This window comes from Candida theae (genome assembly GCF_024610275.1).
Source record: "Candida theae strain CBS 12239 chromosome Unknown scaffold20, whole genome shotgun sequence".
In the NCBI taxonomy this organism is placed as follows: Eukaryota; Fungi; Ascomycota; class Pichiomycetes; order Serinales; family Debaryomycetaceae; genus Lodderomyces; species Lodderomyces theae.
The window spans coordinates 1-16010 of NW_026261331.1; the positions used below are offsets into that span (position 1 = coordinate 1).

The window sequence follows — 16010 nt, forward strand, 5'->3', positions numbered from 1 at the left end:
GGAAGTGTGAATACAAATCCAAATTTTTTACCCTGGTTTCTCAATGTGTGGACCTGAAACGCCAATTACCACAATTAATTCAAATTGCTTGGTTGTTTCGGTGAAAATTCTATGGACCATTTATTCGAGAGGAACTACATAAACTATGCAACTACACGTTATCTAGTTCGACAGTTTCGGGATGTCGAGTCTCCAACATGTTTGTAAAGAACGTCACCCTCAATTCCTTCCACCTTGTAGAATATGTACTTAGCGTCACCAACAAGAAAGCACTGATAACCTGTAGCATCCACCATAGCACACTTGTGGGGAATTTGCCAACATAACACCACGTTATTATCAAGTTTATGATGTGTATAGTAACTGCAAAGTCCCATGCAAGTTTTGACCGCCCAACAATAATAGTGACAAACAAAACACATAATAGTGAGTCAAACAACCACAAGGCAAACAATGTCAACCCCAATGTGTTTTCAAAGGAGACCAATTGCCATTGAAATATCCAGTCTATTGAGAATTCGTAACCATTGAGTAGTGCGACGATAAAGAATATCACAAGTGCCGAAAGGTAGTAGAAGATCTGTAGTAGTATAATCTGGATAAGTAGTTTCTTGGGATTGGTGTAGTCTTTGTCCTGGTAGAGCTTGATGTAGTCCATGTCACGTTGGCTCTCTGTAATGGATGTAGTGAGTGTAGTGGCTCTGTTGATGTTGTTTGTTCCGCTTTTTTGTGAACATTGATTTGACTTTGTTTCCTTTTTTTTTTTTTTTTTTTTTTTTTTTTTTTTTTTTTTTTTTTTTTTTTTNAGTTTCTTGGGATTGGTGTAGTCTTTGTCCTGGTAGAGCTTGATGTAGTCCATGTCACGTTGGCTCTCTGTAATGGATGTAGTGAGTGTAGTGGCTCTGTTGATGATGTTTGTTGTGACGCTTTTTTGTGAACATTGATTTGACTTTGTTTCCTTTTTTTTTTTTTGTTTTATTTTCTTTTTTTTTCCTTCTTTGCATTGCATCAAGTCATCGCAGGATAACTACTAAGTCACGACATGGCCACGGAGGAGGATTTATTACTTACGATAGACAGTGATGTGGAAGTGGATAACGATTCAGACTCATCCGTCGAAGAGGAAGAGACTGGCGACATCAATGCAAATTTCGAATTTTCCATTGGAGATGAGGTCGATGAGATAAAAGATTGGGAGGTGGAAAACGATGAGACATTCAAGGATGTCAATTTGGATGAGATTATTGAAAAGAAGAGGGGAGACTTACCAGAGGAAGAGGAGAAGAGCTCTGCGGAAGAGGAAGTTGACGAGATGGAACAAGGTGGAGCAGATGACGAAGAGGAAGATCCCGATGCAGAAGACTTTTACGAAACAGCTTCTGTGGAATCTAGCACCACATTTCAGGAACTACAACTTTCACGCCCGATATTAAAAAGCATACAATCATTATCATTCACGTCACCAACACCAATTCAATCCTCAACCATTCCTATTGCATTATTGGGTAAAGATATTGTCGCAGGTGCACAAACGGGTAGTGGTAAAACAGCAGCATACTTGATTCCATTGATTGAACGTTTGATCTTCAAGAACTCTACTTCAACTAAAGCAATCATTCTTACTCCTACCAGAGAGTTGGCCATTCAAGTTTATGACGTGGGAAAGAAGTTGGGGCAATTTGTAAAGAATTTGAGTTTCGGATTAGCTGTGGGTGGTTTGAACTTGAGGCAACAGGAGCAGCAGTTGAAATCGAGACCTGATATTGTCATTGCAACACCAGGTAGATTGATTGATCATATACGAAACAGTCCAAGTTTTAGTGTGGAGGATGTCCAAGTATTGGTAATTGACGAAGCCGATAGAATGTTGGAGGAGGGTTTTCAGGAAGAATTGACGGAAATATTGTCATTGATACCGAAGCAAAAAAGACAAACGTTGTTGTTTTCAGCCACAATGAATACAAAAGTGCAAGACTTGGTCCAATTGTCGCTTAATAAGCCGGTGCGTGTCATGATCGATCCACCAAAGACAGTTGCATCCAGATTAGAGCAACAGTTTGTTCGTATTCGTAAAAGAGAGAATTTGAAACCGGCTTTGCTTTTCCAGCTTTTGAGAAAGTTGGATGGCAGAATAGTGGTGTTTGTGTCGAGAAAGGAGATGGCACACAAGTTGAGAGTCATTTTAGGATTGTTGGGCCTCAAGGTGGCCGAATTGCATGGTGCATTGACGCAAGAACAACGTTTGGCAAACATGAAGCAGTTTATGGGTGATGTCAATGTTTTAATTTGTACAGACTTGGCGGCAAGAGGTTTAGATATAAGAATAGAGTACGTGGTTAACTTTGACATGCCAAAGACTTACGAGATTTATCTACACAGAGTTGGTAGAACTGCAAGAGCCGGAAGAAAAGGTACATCAATTACATTTGTCGGAGAGAGCAACCAGGATAGGGCTATTGTCAAGGCAGCAATAAACAATGGAAGGAGTGTGGCGAGAAAAGTTGACTGGAATGATGTTGAAGCAATCAACAAGAGAATAGATGAAAAGGAGTCGGCGGTTGATGAGGTGCTACAAGAAGAGAAGGAAGCAAAAGAAATATTGAGAGCCGAAATGCAATTAAACAAAGCAAGCAATTTGATAAAGTATGAAAAGGATATTCATTCCAGACCGAAACGAACTTGGTTCAAGAGTGATGTGATGGGCCAGCTAACCAAACATGGTAAAAAGGTAAACTCGAAAAAGAGAAAGGCAAATGAGGAGAGGAAGGAGAATGAAAAGCGGTCATATAAGAAGACAAAGGCTGACAGAAGTAAGAAGAGTAAGCATAAGTAGGAAGCATTGACACAGTAAGTGAATACACCGGAGTACTTTACCTTGATCTCATATTAATTCATGTTATCTTCAACTATCCCGCATTTTCTTATGTAGCTAAGATTTGAAATTGTGGTTCAGAATTGGATTCGAACTATAAGGACTCACTTTCCACATTTGTGTAGAACACGCGAAAACTTGTTTACAATAAACACAGAAACTCCAACACCCCCTCCCCTCCCCCCCCTCCCCTGCCATTGATGCTGCATTAATGCAAGCATGCCCGACACTGTTATACGAGCAACATAGGAGAATTGACTGGCAACTGCCAGGAAACCACATTGTTGCCAAAAATGGTGACATTGAATATTATCGTGCCGAGTTATTCAGTCTAGCAGATACATTTGGAAAATATACTCCAATATTCATCAATGATATCAACAACCAGCTCAATTTCAGACGTCATTACAATGAATTGTGGGAATATCTACACGACTTGATTATGGTCAACAACTGGCCCATAAACAAGTTCAGCATTGTGGGCAAAGTAGTTGGAGAAAGGCTTTTTGATAGGGGAGGCTATGGTGGTGCACGGTTAAGCATTGATGATTCCTCGGGGAAGGATCTGATTGTTGAAATCTTTATATCATTGGCCCAGTACGAGGCGATATTCCCAGTGTCAGGAACCAATTTTGGAAAGCTTGTTGAAGTTAGGGGAACATTTAAAAATTGGCGACCGGTAGTCGATAGCATTACTGTGGTGAGTTCTGTACCGAATGATTTGACACGCGAGTTACTGCATTGGGCCATTCGAGTGAAGTTCAGAGAGACAGTGTTGCAAAAGCCATGGAAATTTGTAAAGACCATGCAGGAAGAGAAGAGACTTGACATAGAGCCTCCCAAAGATGTCCGGTTGCAAGTTCCGACAGAACCGATTCGTCGGGGACCTAGAAAAAGTGTGGATATAGTGATTGATTTAACTGGTGATGATGACACACAAGATGGAACTCCAGAAGTGGAGTTTAATGACATCACACAGCGCCACTTGGAGAATACATCTGAAGTACTTCTACACCACAAACACATTTATATAAAGTTGGTAAAAGAGTCGTTGGTTGTGATCATCAAGAATCTGTTTCGTGAGACAACTTTAGACGATTTGGTCTCAAACAGGTACGTACTAAACCAGATCAATGTATTTGCAGAGGTGCTTCAACAATTCCATGGTTTCCACATCAACTACCGACTGGAAATAATATTCCGTTTAGCACTATATTTCAAAGAGTCAGAGTTGTTTGAGTTTACTGACAGTATCATCAAACTGGCAAAGTTTCAATTCATGTACCACAGCATTCAAAGGAAGCTATCAACAAGAACTCAAATTAAAACTTTAAAGTATTTGGACTACTTAACAAAGAGGTTGCAAATAAACAACTGTGATTACAAGTTGGTCAATTTTTTGATAAGATATATAGTACTGACGTCTGATTTGAGGTGGAAGTATATCAAGGATGAAATAAAGTGGATAAGAGCATGAATGATATGTACTGTGTATAGAAACAGTCACATTTGGTCATGTGATTCCATTGCGCAGGACGAAAATGAAAAAAAAATTCTCCCACACAGTTTTTGTGTATCGTTCTCTACTGTCTCTCTCTCTCTCTCACTCACTGTGGAAAAAATTGAAATTTATCAAAAGAGGAACTCTAGTAAAATCTGCCTTTGGACACTAGCTAACCACACATATCCACCAACCAGAATGGTATGTTGCCCGAATAAAAGCTTATGGATGAGAGAGGGTGAACCTGTCAACGAAGGAGAGCAAAGCTCAGGAGATAGTTTGAGAAATCGCAAGCACAGAGGAGTCTCCATCAAGAGGAGTCTCCATCAAGAGGAGGACGAATTTACGATCGAAAGAGCCTGGATATAAAGCATCCACAGGCCACTCACCATTTCATCATCGAATACCCCCCTTTAGAACCCCAATACTAACCCATTCTTTTTTTTTCTCTAGAGTGACGCCGTTACCATTAGAACTAGAAAAGTCATCACCAACCCATTATTGGCTAGAAGACAATTCGTCATTGACGTCTTGCACCCAAACAGACCAAACGTTTCCAAAGATGAATTGAGAGACAAATTGTCAGAAATCTACAAAATCGAAAAGGATGCCGTTTCAGTATTTGGATTCAGAACCCAATTTGGTGGTGGAAAATCAACCGGTTTCGGTTTGATCTACCAATCAGTCGCCGACCTCAAAAGATTCGAACCATCATACAGATTAGTCAGATACGGATTGGCTGAAAAAGTTGAAAAGGCTTCAAGACAACAAAGAAAACAAAAGAAGAACAGAGAAAAGAAGATCTTTGGTACCCAAAGAAAGGCACAAAAGAAGGCTGCTAAGAGAAACGCCGATTAGATTGATCTCTGTAACCATGTATAATCCATTTATAAAAATAGCTTTACTGTATTTTTGATGTATAATGTCAGTATAATTAAATTGTTTTGGGGAAAATTATCTCAAAGACTTGTAGCCAAAAAAAAAAATAAAGAAAGAAGAAAACACGAGAAAAAACTCCTACCTCATCCACCGTAAAATGTCCGAAAGAAAGGCAATCAACAAGTATTACCCACCCGACTATGACCCGTCAAAGGTTATCAAGAAGAAAAAGAATCCAAATCAGACGATAAAGATTCGTATGATGGCACCGTATTCAATGCGGTGCTTGAGATGTAACGAATATATTGCTGAAAGAAGATCATTCAATGCAAGAAAAGAAGTCACCTCAGAACGATATTTGAACATCAAGATTGTCCGGTTCTACATCACATGTCCCGGTTGCAACAATACAATCACTTTCAAGACAAATCCTGCTGAAGCGGGGTACACACCAGAAGAAGGGGCCGTCCGGAATTTCGAGCCTTCGAAAAAGAAAAGAAAACAGGAAACTGAAGATGATTTATTGAAGCGATTGGAGCAGGAAGAAGAGGAGGATATAAAGTATCAGCAATTGATGAAGAAACGTAAAAACAACCCTTTCTGGAAGGAACAAGATGAGACTGGTGGTGATGTGATGGAGAAATTCGAAAAGAGATTGATTGAACAACAGCGACAGCAAGAGTTGACTAAAGAGTTGGAGGCGATTCAACAACAAGTTGAATCTAGTAATAATGGTGAAGCATTGTCAAAGCTACTTAAAGGTGCCAATGGGGAGACAGAGCAGAAGACAGGGCAGGACCCAGAGCAGAAGACAGGGCAGGGCCCAGAGCAGAAGATAAGGCAGGACCCAGAGCAAGATGCAAAGACTATTTTTTCTCCCACTATCCGATCAAAAATCATTATTCGGAAAAAGACAGCCGCTCTACCTAATATAGACTACAGCAGCGACAGCGATTAACTTTTTATACATTAAATTCAAAATCATCCAAAGTCAACACAGGAGACTCGGGCGGCGCAACTTTCTCGTGATATCTTGCTTTGATATCTTTCAACACAGGCTCCAAGATTTTCCATTGGTTCTTATCCATATCCTTCCTACTATACACCACCGCCTTGATATAATCAGTCGAACAATTGTAAAACACAGGAAGAATATGATGCTCCCAGATGGACGGGAATGTCTCCATTGGATTAGGACTCGTGCCCAAATCTCCCAAAATCTCAATTGCCAGTACGGTTGATAAAAGATACTGCCTGTCCTTATCTGTAAATAGATCCTGTAAGCCTCCAAATATTAGTTCTGCATCCTTCCCCACTCTTGAAGCAAACGATTTATATCCTTGCGTTTCCGGATTTATCTTTTTACCATCTCCATACAAGATATTCTCAAACCCAATCTTTATATAAGCACAAACAAACTTGTCCAAGAAAATTTGACACAAATTTTGATAAATTGTATAGACGCAGTACGACCTTAGTTCGCTCAAGTATTCAGCGATCGTTTCACTCATTATAGCAGCCAGCATTGCGTCCCCTGTTTGCTTCATTCCATCTTCCAACCATTGTTTGGTGAACAACTTGCACATCTCAACATACAAATCATTAATGATTATGTTGCTAATGGCTATGCAAACGTCCGAGTTTAGTGAATTCGACGAGGCAACCGCACTTTCAAATGCTTGCGATATCTTCACATGATAGTTTGTGTGCACTTTTTCCTTGTAAGTGTCAACAAACCTACTTGTAATGCTCTCACCGCTAATTTCAAAAGAGTTTGCCAATGCCCCAAAATATTCAACAATACCCGGTCTCGAGATATTGGCCTGCTCTTCTGGGCTCAACTCATCTATATTGACAACGGTGGGTCTTTTTTTAAACAACCTTTTCATCTTACTCTCTTTGATGAGAAACTTTTCGTTACTGAAAACGGTAAAGTACCTATCCATTTCCTCATCAACCACCACTTGAAAGTTTTCCACTCTAGCAATGTACGCGTTACACCAGTTCTCAATAACTGCGACTAAAATCTTTGAGTATCCCGATTCTGCCGCTACATCTGCCTGTTGCTTCAACATGTTGAGGGGAGTTTTGAAGTCGGGCAACACAAACGCTGAAATATTCACCGACAATTCAAAGGGTACATTGTTATTGTCCACCTCCTCGACAGTTTGATCGTATGGGTATATATCTGGTGCCTTCAACCGTTCTGAAAAATAAGTCGTTTCTTGTTTGATCAAACTGTCATTCCATTCGTTCATCTTGTTGGTTATATTCCGCAAGTAGTCGTCCAACACAGTCTCCTTCAAGTCAGCACCAATGATCGACTTGGCCGACCCTTCAAGTTGCTTCAGGTAATCAGCAAACTTTTTATCATACAGCAAAATTTGTAATATGTCTTCAGCTGGCGGCTCAAGGTTTATCATGTCCATAGTGTACTGGTGCAATTTGTCGTAAAATATCTTTTCAGTGAATGCACCAAACTGCCAATCCTTTGGTAACAACGGTGACAAGTACTTGTATACAAAAGTAAGCTCCTCTTCAAGCCATTGTAAATCTCCATACAACCCAATCTTTTCATACTGGTAGTGTTCAACACAAGAGTTAAAAGTGTCCTCAAAAAACAACTTGAATTTGTCAAAAAAGAACTTTTTGTAATTGCGTCTTTTGCTCCGGAAGTCATTGTAGTCTTTGTTCACATTGTGCCTTACCAAATCCAAGTTTTGCATTACGCTGATTTTGGTATCCTCTTTGTCCTCCCACAACACAATACCAACTACTTTGTATAACATCTCAAAATTATCATCCTTCACTGCCTCTGTAATCGATATAATACACTCATTCAATAGTTCATCAAACAACCTAATGGTTTCCCTCACCGGCGACGTAAAGCCGTATACAAGTGACTGTAAATCGTCCGACAACGATTGCGAATACTTTTCGAGATAATCGGCAAAGTTGCGTACACGGGTGTAGCGATAGTGAATAATCAAAATGTTTGGCACCGGATACCTCAAATCTTCCTTTAGCATTGCTGTCTCATCTGCAATTTCACGATTCAATCTCTCCAAATTCTTTCTAAATTGTCGAATATCTTGAGTCAAGCTTGTAACTTGCTCCATAAACTGATTGATGGATATCATTTTACGAATAAGGTCGTAGTCCTTGACCGAGGTGACAGACTCATCATATGTATTGTGGAATTTCGATATATCCGCTTTTATCTCCTCCACCCTTGAAATGGTACGATTCAATTCGGCTAAATTATGATTGATTGATGCAATTTGAGAATCAGTGGTTGTCGATAGCTTGATATCAACGGTGGACTTCTCCTTTGCAAATTGTTGACGGATATCATCTAGCTTACTAAGATCTTCAGGCGCCTTTATTAGTCCACCAATCTTGGACAATGCTAGATCACTCATTGTTTATGGAGCCGGTGGGCGGTGGAGTTGTGCTCCTGTTGTTGAAATTTGTTTTCGCTCGCACAAAAATTGAACTTACAACTTTCCACAAAGCTCCAGCTCCAGCTCCAGCTCTAGCTTCATGTTATACAGGAGAGACTTTAACTTTTCTTAACTACTTACCTACTTAAATCTTCTTCCTGGTTGTCCATTTTGATACGGATTTGGCATCATTCCAAAATTCTGAGGTGGCGGCATGAACCATGCAGGCGCAACTTGCTGTGGGAATTGTGGCTGAGGGGGCATTTGAAAGTTGTATGGCATTGGTGCAGTAGCTGCAATCATTGGATTTGGCATATATGAGGGTGACTTAAACATTGGTCTTGGGAAAAGTGCCTCATGCGTTTCCTCAATCGTTGCATCCCATGTAGGTGGAGTCTGAAATGGCTTTTCGTAATAAATTGTATTTGCATCCCCAGCTTTGGCTTTTGTAGTATTGAACATGTTGAACCCATTTTTCAACTCTTTCAACTTTTGCGCCTGCTTTTCTTGAGTTGGTACCTTGCTAACATCTCCGAAAAAGTCTTGTGCTGAAATCTGGAAATGCCTTTTGGTAGTTCCTTGGGTGCTACTATTGGACGAGTAGGTCCTAGTATTAGCTGTGTATGGAGAAGACGTTGGACCTTGCTTATTGAAAGCAGTTTTGGGTGGGGACGTCAATGTAGTGTGTGGGAGGGATGGGGTGAAGGATGCTGCATTAGGGTTGAGCTTGAACGATTTCAGCAGTCTCTTTTCTGCTCCTGGCTTGGCTGAAGACAGTTGTGGTGCAGATGAAGTCGAAGGCGCATCTGATGGAACAGGAGGTCTTTGTGAAGGAGGGGCTGCAGTACCAGGTGTCGAAGCATTCAGTGGGATCTGTGGCTTTGCGTTCTCCCCTTGCTCTTGCTTTTGTTCTTGCTTTTGCGGTTGATTTTGTAGTTGCTCTTGTTTCTCCACTTGTTTCTGCTTCTCCTCTTGCTCCTGTTGCTGCTTCTTCAAGATCTCATCTTGCTTAAGTTTATCCTTTGTCAAAATGGGCAAAAGATCTTGAGGAATCTTGTGAGGAATTTTAAAGTTTGCACTAAATTGTCGAAGAGACAAAATTTCACTCTCGGCATTAAGTCTAAATGCTTCGTTTGGAATTTGTGGCTTTGCAGGAACTGAATCTGGCGCTTTCTTTTCAGATCTTTTGTTTGCGGCCGAACTCGACACGATTGCCGGGTCATTGTGATAGTTTGCGGCACGTTGCCTTGGGGTTACATACTTTGATGCATCTTGACCAGTTGAAGAAGCAACTTGGTCGTTTTTGGCCAGCTTACTATTCATCTTCAAAGCAGCCATCAATTCATCACCTCTCCTATCAACTCCGGAGTACTTATCCTCCTCATCCAAACCACTGTCATCCACTTGAATGCCTCTTTCCTCCAAAATATGACGATCCGTTGTCGCTTGCCCTTCAATCTCAGCAGCTATTTGATTAGCTCTGGCAAGACGTTGCTCGTAATCCGGAGCTGACTTGTCAATTCTTGTAGTATACAAGTGCTCGTCGTAAGTGCTTTCCACACCAAACTTCTCCTCATTTACCTTGAACTGATCCCAATGCAAGTTTCCATTTCTCGTGGTGGTGCTGCTGGTGGTGGTAGCGGCGGCTTCATCCTCCAAAGTCAATCTCTGAACCCCTTCCTCTTCCTCGGGCTCCCACTTGACCAACTCACGTTCCTCAAATGGCTTGATTTTCCCATGATTATTAGAGATATCGGCATCAGTCTTAAACTCCTCTCTGGTGTAGTGCTTGATGGGTTCATTGACATTTACCTCAACCTCCAAATCCATCAAGTCTTTGGATTGTATAACAAGCTGTTCCGGTAACCTATCAAGGTTATTCTTCTCATCGATCAAGCTTTTGCCAACTAATTGGGGCAGTTTGATCACCACGGAAACAGCTGAGTTGGAGTTTCGTGCCCACATATCAGTAGCCAACAATAAACCGCGGTAACGGCTCCCATCAGTGGTGGTGACAGTACAAGGTTTTCCATGAGATTTTGCAAGCAAATAAATCAATCTGTTGTCACCTTGATCCTCGCCAAAGTTGGCTTGGCCATTTGCATTGTCCTGACCTGATGAAGAACCTCTGGTAGGACTAACTCTGCCACCGAAACCAGTCGAGTTCCCATTGTGACGCGAGCCCGCGCGGCGGTGAACAATCTTGTTACCCGTACGATTCGATTGGGGCTTCATGAAACAACTCAGTCCACTGAATCAATCAATCAATCAATCAATCAATCAGTACCTCTTGATTAAAAAAAAAAAAGAAAATAAAACCAAAGGAGAAACAACACAACAAAAAAAACAAAACAAAGTATGATATGATATGTGTAGTCAAAAGAATATGTTAACCCTTTGCTAAAAGTGATGTTTCCAAAAATAAACGGGTCAAACTTCCTTGATTGTGTTCGTCAAATTAATGATTTAACACAGTGGAGGCGGGTGCTGGGATGAAAGGGATCGTAGTTGTGGCTGATCGTATGAGCTTCAAATCCCCGTAGTCTCTGTCTGTCTGCCTGTTTCTGAATATTTTTTTTTTCTTCTTCGTTTCGTTTCGTTTCGTGTTTTTTTGCACAGTGGGTTTGGGTAGCGCTGAAGAGAGAGAGAGAGAGAGAGAGGGAGAGAGGGGAGGCAGTGACAGCTACAAATGGAAATTGCAAAACTCGGGATCATTATATTGAAAGAACGCTTCTTATAGAGTTCAACAGCATATGTTGCTTAGATTGTAGCCCACTTCAACGCTCTCAACCCTGTCTTGATAGTACAACATGACAAACTCCTTCAAAAATTGAGCATCTTGCTGACTATAAGGATCCAATTCCATGTCAATCATATCCTGATATGATAGACGTAGTTCTACTTTGTTGAGTAGCTGCCCATCTTCAGAACTGTCAAATTTGTTGTGATATTCCTCTTCTATGGCTTCATCGATATAGTTGAGCCACTTTGACGTCAATTGGTGAAAGTACCCCACAACGTTCAAAAGATCAAGCAAGTCAGTTTGCTTGTTCAACTGTAAATCTGGCGAATCTTCTTCAATGTTGAGTTGCTGGCCAGCTGAAGCAAACCACGAAAAAGCAGACCAGATGGATTCTGTCCACGAGACAGGCTCAACACTATCCTGCCGCCACCACAATGGCTCATTATTGATCTGATGAGAAATACTTGTACAAAACTTTGCAGCAGCAGCAGCGGCAGCAGCGGTAGCACGAGGCGAGAAAGAGTGCACGGAGCCCTCTTCAGTTTCAGTCCTTGAAGAAACTGAATTTAGATCATCTGTCGATACGTTTGAATTGTTGGTAAAGTCAAAGTTCTCCGTGATAAAGTCCGAGTAAAGCACTTGGAATTTGTGATAGTCTCGAATTGTTGCTTTGATAGCGGTCTTGTCGCGGGCAAATGCCTTGACTGTATCACCTATTTCAACACCAACATCGTAAATCGGATGGTCCTTCAATATCTCGTCACTGGTGACTGCAATATACCCGTTTTCTGAATTCTTGTATTTTTCAAGCAAGTTTGACGAAAGCTCATTTAAACCAATGTTGTATAATGGCTGCTGGGAGTGAAGTTTTGGATTGGGTAACTTTGCGCTTTTTGGAACCACCGATAAAATGGATAGCAAATAACTAAAGGAAGAAAGCGTGCTATAATTATCCCTACTCGATGACTTTAGTTCCTCAGAGTTCAGATGCAATTCATTAAAAATCAAAATGTTCTTGCGTAAAAGACTCTGCTTGTAGATGGAAAATACAAGTGGGCCCAATGTCTTAAACAATTGTGGTAGGCCAAGTAGTAAATGCCTCCCCTTGTTGGGTTCGTCACCAGGAATGCGCAAGGTAGAGTTTCTCGAACCTACTTCTTGCAACGCTGTTTCAATTTTCTTCATATCGATGTCGACATCAAGCCCCTCTGTACGTTTCCGAATGGTGTCAGCCTCAATTGCATTCAATACACTTTTCAACTCTTCAATGTATTCCCAACCATTGTTGATAAACTCGTTTGGTTTCCAATCGCTCTGTTTTGGCTCACACAAAATTCCCACTGAGTACATTCTCAAATTGTCTCGATCATCGGGGTTGCTCTGATCAATAGCAAACTGCTTGAAACAGCTCAATCCATAAAGAAGCTTGTCATTTGCGGCGTGGCTGAGAAACACCGTGGCTTCTTGTAAATCGTGGATTCCACTAGGAAACGACTTGTATTCGATGCCTTCGAGAGACACGTCGTTTGCTGTTTTAAACCACAAGAGCTTGTACCCTGATTTCATGTTGAATTCAGAAAAGAAGACCGCCACCACCTTGGACTGTTCGTGTGACATCTTTGGCGTTTGGTTGTGCATAAGGCAAGAGGCTCCTTTGGAGGAGTCTGAATAAATTTTTCTCTCCCTCCTTTAAAGCTGAAGTCTACAACAGTATAAACGGTGTACTGAACTGAAATATGCATTGATACAAATTGTCATAGCCTATATAGCTTACGTAGCTCTTCCTAATACAATCTCTTCCGTGTTAACTCTTCCAAAGATTCGCACTTCCCACCACTAGCTCTTTTAAGCTCCTCCGGATTCGTCCCAAATTCTAAGCTCTTATCCGCAAGATAAAGTTGACCACGACAGCAATAAGCAAGAAGAAACACAACATAGTAGGACCAAATCTGTCATCGTATGGACCAGATCCTCTCAACCTAATAGCCTTTGCTCTCCAGTGGTAGGTGACCAAAGCATAAACCATGGTCAACATGGCAATAAATGTGAATAATCCAGCGGAAATTCTACCAACATAATCACCAAAGTTCAACAATCCGACACCCAATGAACCCAAAATGACAGTAAAGTTCAACCATGATAAGAAAGTTCTTTCATTGGCGAAAAACACCTTTGGCTCAACTCTTGCTGGAAGAGCAATTCTTTTGTTAGTAGATGACATGACAGATGTGTTAGCAATTGTATGTGGTATGATGGTTGTGGAGCTATAATGCCAATGAAAACTCTCTGGCTAGTAAGACAAGAACCCCCTGTAGTGATTGATAAGATGGAAAAAGGTGGTTTTCCTTGGGTAATTTTTTTTTTTTTTCTAATAGGGCCAATGTAACATATAATATCGAAGATAGAAGTAAAGATGCCAATCTACATTGTTTCTTTTCTTTTTTTGGGTGCTGTGCCTAAGTAGGAAATAGAGCCGCACGGCCTAATTAAAAGAGATAAAAATTAAATTGCACCACGTGGGTCAATCGACAACTTCTGCATCGCTACCATCGCCATATTGCCACATACAATATAGATTTCCGATTTGCTGCAACATAAAAACTGCAGAGCCTTTATCACCCTAGTTTTCATTTATTTTATTCCCTAAATACCCATTGACCTTTTCTATAAGCTGTTCTTCTTTTTTTTTTGTTTTTTTTTTTTTTTCGCCACTACTTTCTTGGTTCCAAAATCAATTGACCCATAGGAACATTTGAATGACCTTTGCCAAACGCATACACTGAATGGCCCCTCACCATAGTTTCCAACACTCTTCCTTGAAACTCCATTCCATCATATGCCGTCAACTTATTCTTAAAATAAACATCCTTGTTTTCAACCAAGAAAACCGCTTCTGTGTCAAATATACAGAAATCAGCATCGTAACCCACTTTCAAAGCCCCCTTTCTGTCCTCTAACCCAACTTGCTTGGCGGTATTCAATGAACACCATTTGTTGATTTCTGCCAACGTGATTGGAGGATTCAACTTCTGCCCTTCAGTGTACAATATTGGCAATCCAAACCCAACACTGGAAATACCGCCCCATGCTTCAAAGAAATCACCCTTTTCCAACCCTTTCAAATCAGGCGTGCATGGCGAATGATCACTTACAACGGTGGTGATAATATCATTACGCAACGCCTTCCACAACAATTTCCTGTTGTCATCAGTCCTAATTGGAGGACAACATTTGAAATGAGTTGAACAACTGCTAATCTTTTCAGCACATAATGACAAGTAATGGAAACACGTCTCTGCTGTTATGGGCAACCCTTTAGCTTTAGCTGCCCTGAGTAAAGGTACCGCTTCATGTGTTGCCAAATGCACAATGTGGAGTGGGACTGTAGGCTCAAAAGTGGAGCAATTGATAATTTCCGCAATGGCGGTGGTTTCGAAATTATCTGGTCTCGATGCCAAAAAAGAGGCGTACGCAGTAGGGTCGATATTGGCTAAAGACGAATCCTTTCGCTTTGCCAACAACAATGGCGAACTCACTTTCGTATCATCTTCAACCAACCATAAACCATCTTCTTCGTCCAAATGACTTTGCTTCTTAACCTTCATTGCATTTTTACCATATGTTGGTTCAGCTCCCGCCAACACTGGCGTGTGTGCCAATTTCATTGCTTGCTCATTTGATAACACCGATTCATCGATCGACCCTGCATGGTTATGAGGCAACTTACAATGCTCATGCTCATGCTTGTGTGTACCAGGGTCATTGCGCAAAAGCTTGACCACCGGTTGCGGTGCTCTGTTGATAAATGAAGCAGACATACCCAAATCAAAATCGGTATTCATCAACTCATCCTCAATGACGACTGGATCAGCGCAGCTCACTTCTACCAGCTTTTCCTCCTCGTGCTCCATCGACAGATCTTCCTCTCCGTCCAGGATTTGGAAATCAACTCTGGATTCTGAAGGTTGCATTTCAGCATGAAACATCAACAACGTCTTCTCCCCCTTGACAATCCTCATAGCCTCACGAATTATACGTGGGGTAACCGCTGGGAACTCATCAACACCACTTTCAATCATAAATGCCTTGAAACCCCTTACTCCCATTCTGATCAATGGCACCAAGTCCTGTAAGTTGCTAGGAATCAAACCACCCCAGAACCCAACATCAACCCAACACTGTTCTCTAGCTGCATTTATCTTTAAATTGAAATTGTATACAGTTGTCGTAGGTGGGATTGCATTTAAAGGCATATCAATGACAGTGGTGACACCTCCAAATGCCGCAGCTCTGGTTCCCGTGGCAAACCCCTCCCATTCCGTACGACCCGGCTCATTCAAATGGACGTGAGCATCAACCAAACCGGGCATAATCACTGCTGGCGAAACATTTCGATAGTCAATGGGCAAAACTGCGTACCTCTTGAGTATGGCATCATTGGGTGGTAACACTCTATGCTCTATATGTAGAATCTTTCCTGTCTCCAACGTGAATATAATTGTAGCTGGTATGATTTGATCATCGATCAATACTCTAGTAGAAGATAATGCTCTCGACATGGCTTGAAAGAAA

The 16010-nt window shown here is 41.2% G+C and overlaps 9 protein-coding genes across 9 annotated transcripts; 4 read left to right on the forward strand and 5 right to left on the reverse strand. All coding sequences in view use genetic code 12, as the record gives it.

Annotated features, from left to right (window-relative positions):
- Positions 1-1042: 1042 nt before the first annotated feature.
- Positions 1043-2833, forward strand: DRS1 (putative ATP-dependent RNA helicase; the record flags this gene model as incomplete). The annotated part of the gene is made up of 1 exon (XM_051750216.1): positions 1043-2833. The coding sequence occupies one exon, from the start codon at positions 1043-1045 to the stop codon at positions 2831-2833; it is 1791 nt and encodes a 596-aa protein (XP_051611290.1).
- A 250-nt stretch (positions 2834-3083) lies between these two features.
- Positions 3084-4349, forward strand: STN1 (Stn1p; the record flags this gene model as incomplete). Its single annotated transcript, XM_051750227.1, has 1 exon — positions 3084-4349. The coding sequence occupies one exon, from the start codon at positions 3084-3086 to the stop codon at positions 4347-4349; it is 1266 nt and encodes a 421-aa protein (XP_051611291.1).
- A 222-nt stretch (positions 4350-4571) lies between these two features.
- On the forward strand, positions 4572-5231 carry RPS24 (40S ribosomal protein eS24; the record flags this gene model as incomplete). The annotated part of the gene is made up of 2 exons (XM_051750238.1): positions 4572-4574; positions 4827-5231. 2 exons carry the CDS (start codon positions 4572-4574, stop codon positions 5229-5231), a joined length of 408 nt encoding a protein of 135 aa, XP_051611292.1.
- A 178-nt stretch (positions 5232-5409) lies between these two features.
- On the forward strand, positions 5410-6210 carry KGF57_000108 (mRNA splicing protein; the record flags this gene model as incomplete). The annotated part of the gene is made up of 1 exon (XM_051750249.1): positions 5410-6210. One exon carries the CDS (start codon positions 5410-5412, stop codon positions 6208-6210), a length of 801 nt encoding a protein of 266 aa, XP_051611293.1.
- A 4-nt stretch (positions 6211-6214) lies between these two features.
- SEC6 (SNARE-binding exocyst subunit) lies at positions 6215-8674 on the reverse strand (the record flags this gene model as incomplete). The annotated part of the gene is made up of 1 exon (XM_051750260.1): positions 6215-8674. One exon carries the CDS (start codon positions 8672-8674, stop codon positions 6215-6217), a length of 2460 nt encoding a protein of 819 aa, XP_051611294.1.
- A 162-nt stretch (positions 8675-8836) lies between these two features.
- Positions 8837-10930, reverse strand: KGF57_000110 (uncharacterized protein; the record flags this gene model as incomplete). The annotated part of the gene is made up of 1 exon (XM_051750271.1): positions 8837-10930. One exon carries the CDS (start codon positions 10928-10930, stop codon positions 8837-8839), a length of 2094 nt encoding a protein of 697 aa, XP_051611295.1.
- Positions 10931-11438: 508 nt separating this feature from the next.
- Positions 11439-13004, reverse strand: KGF57_000111 (uncharacterized protein; the record flags this gene model as incomplete). The annotated part of the gene is made up of 1 exon (XM_051750282.1): positions 11439-13004. One exon carries the CDS (start codon positions 13002-13004, stop codon positions 11439-11441), a length of 1566 nt encoding a protein of 521 aa, XP_051611296.1.
- Positions 13005-13311: 307 nt separating this feature from the next.
- Positions 13312-13659, reverse strand: KGF57_000112 (uncharacterized protein; the record flags this gene model as incomplete). The annotated part of the gene is made up of 1 exon (XM_051750293.1): positions 13312-13659. One exon carries the CDS (start codon positions 13657-13659, stop codon positions 13312-13314), a length of 348 nt encoding a protein of 115 aa, XP_051611297.1.
- Positions 13660-14149: 490 nt separating this feature from the next.
- DAL1 (allantoinase) lies at positions 14150-15997 on the reverse strand (the record flags this gene model as incomplete). The annotated part of the gene is made up of 1 exon (XM_051750304.1): positions 14150-15997. One exon carries the CDS (start codon positions 15995-15997, stop codon positions 14150-14152), a length of 1848 nt encoding a protein of 615 aa, XP_051611298.1.
- Between the last annotated feature and the right edge of the window lie 13 nt (positions 15998-16010).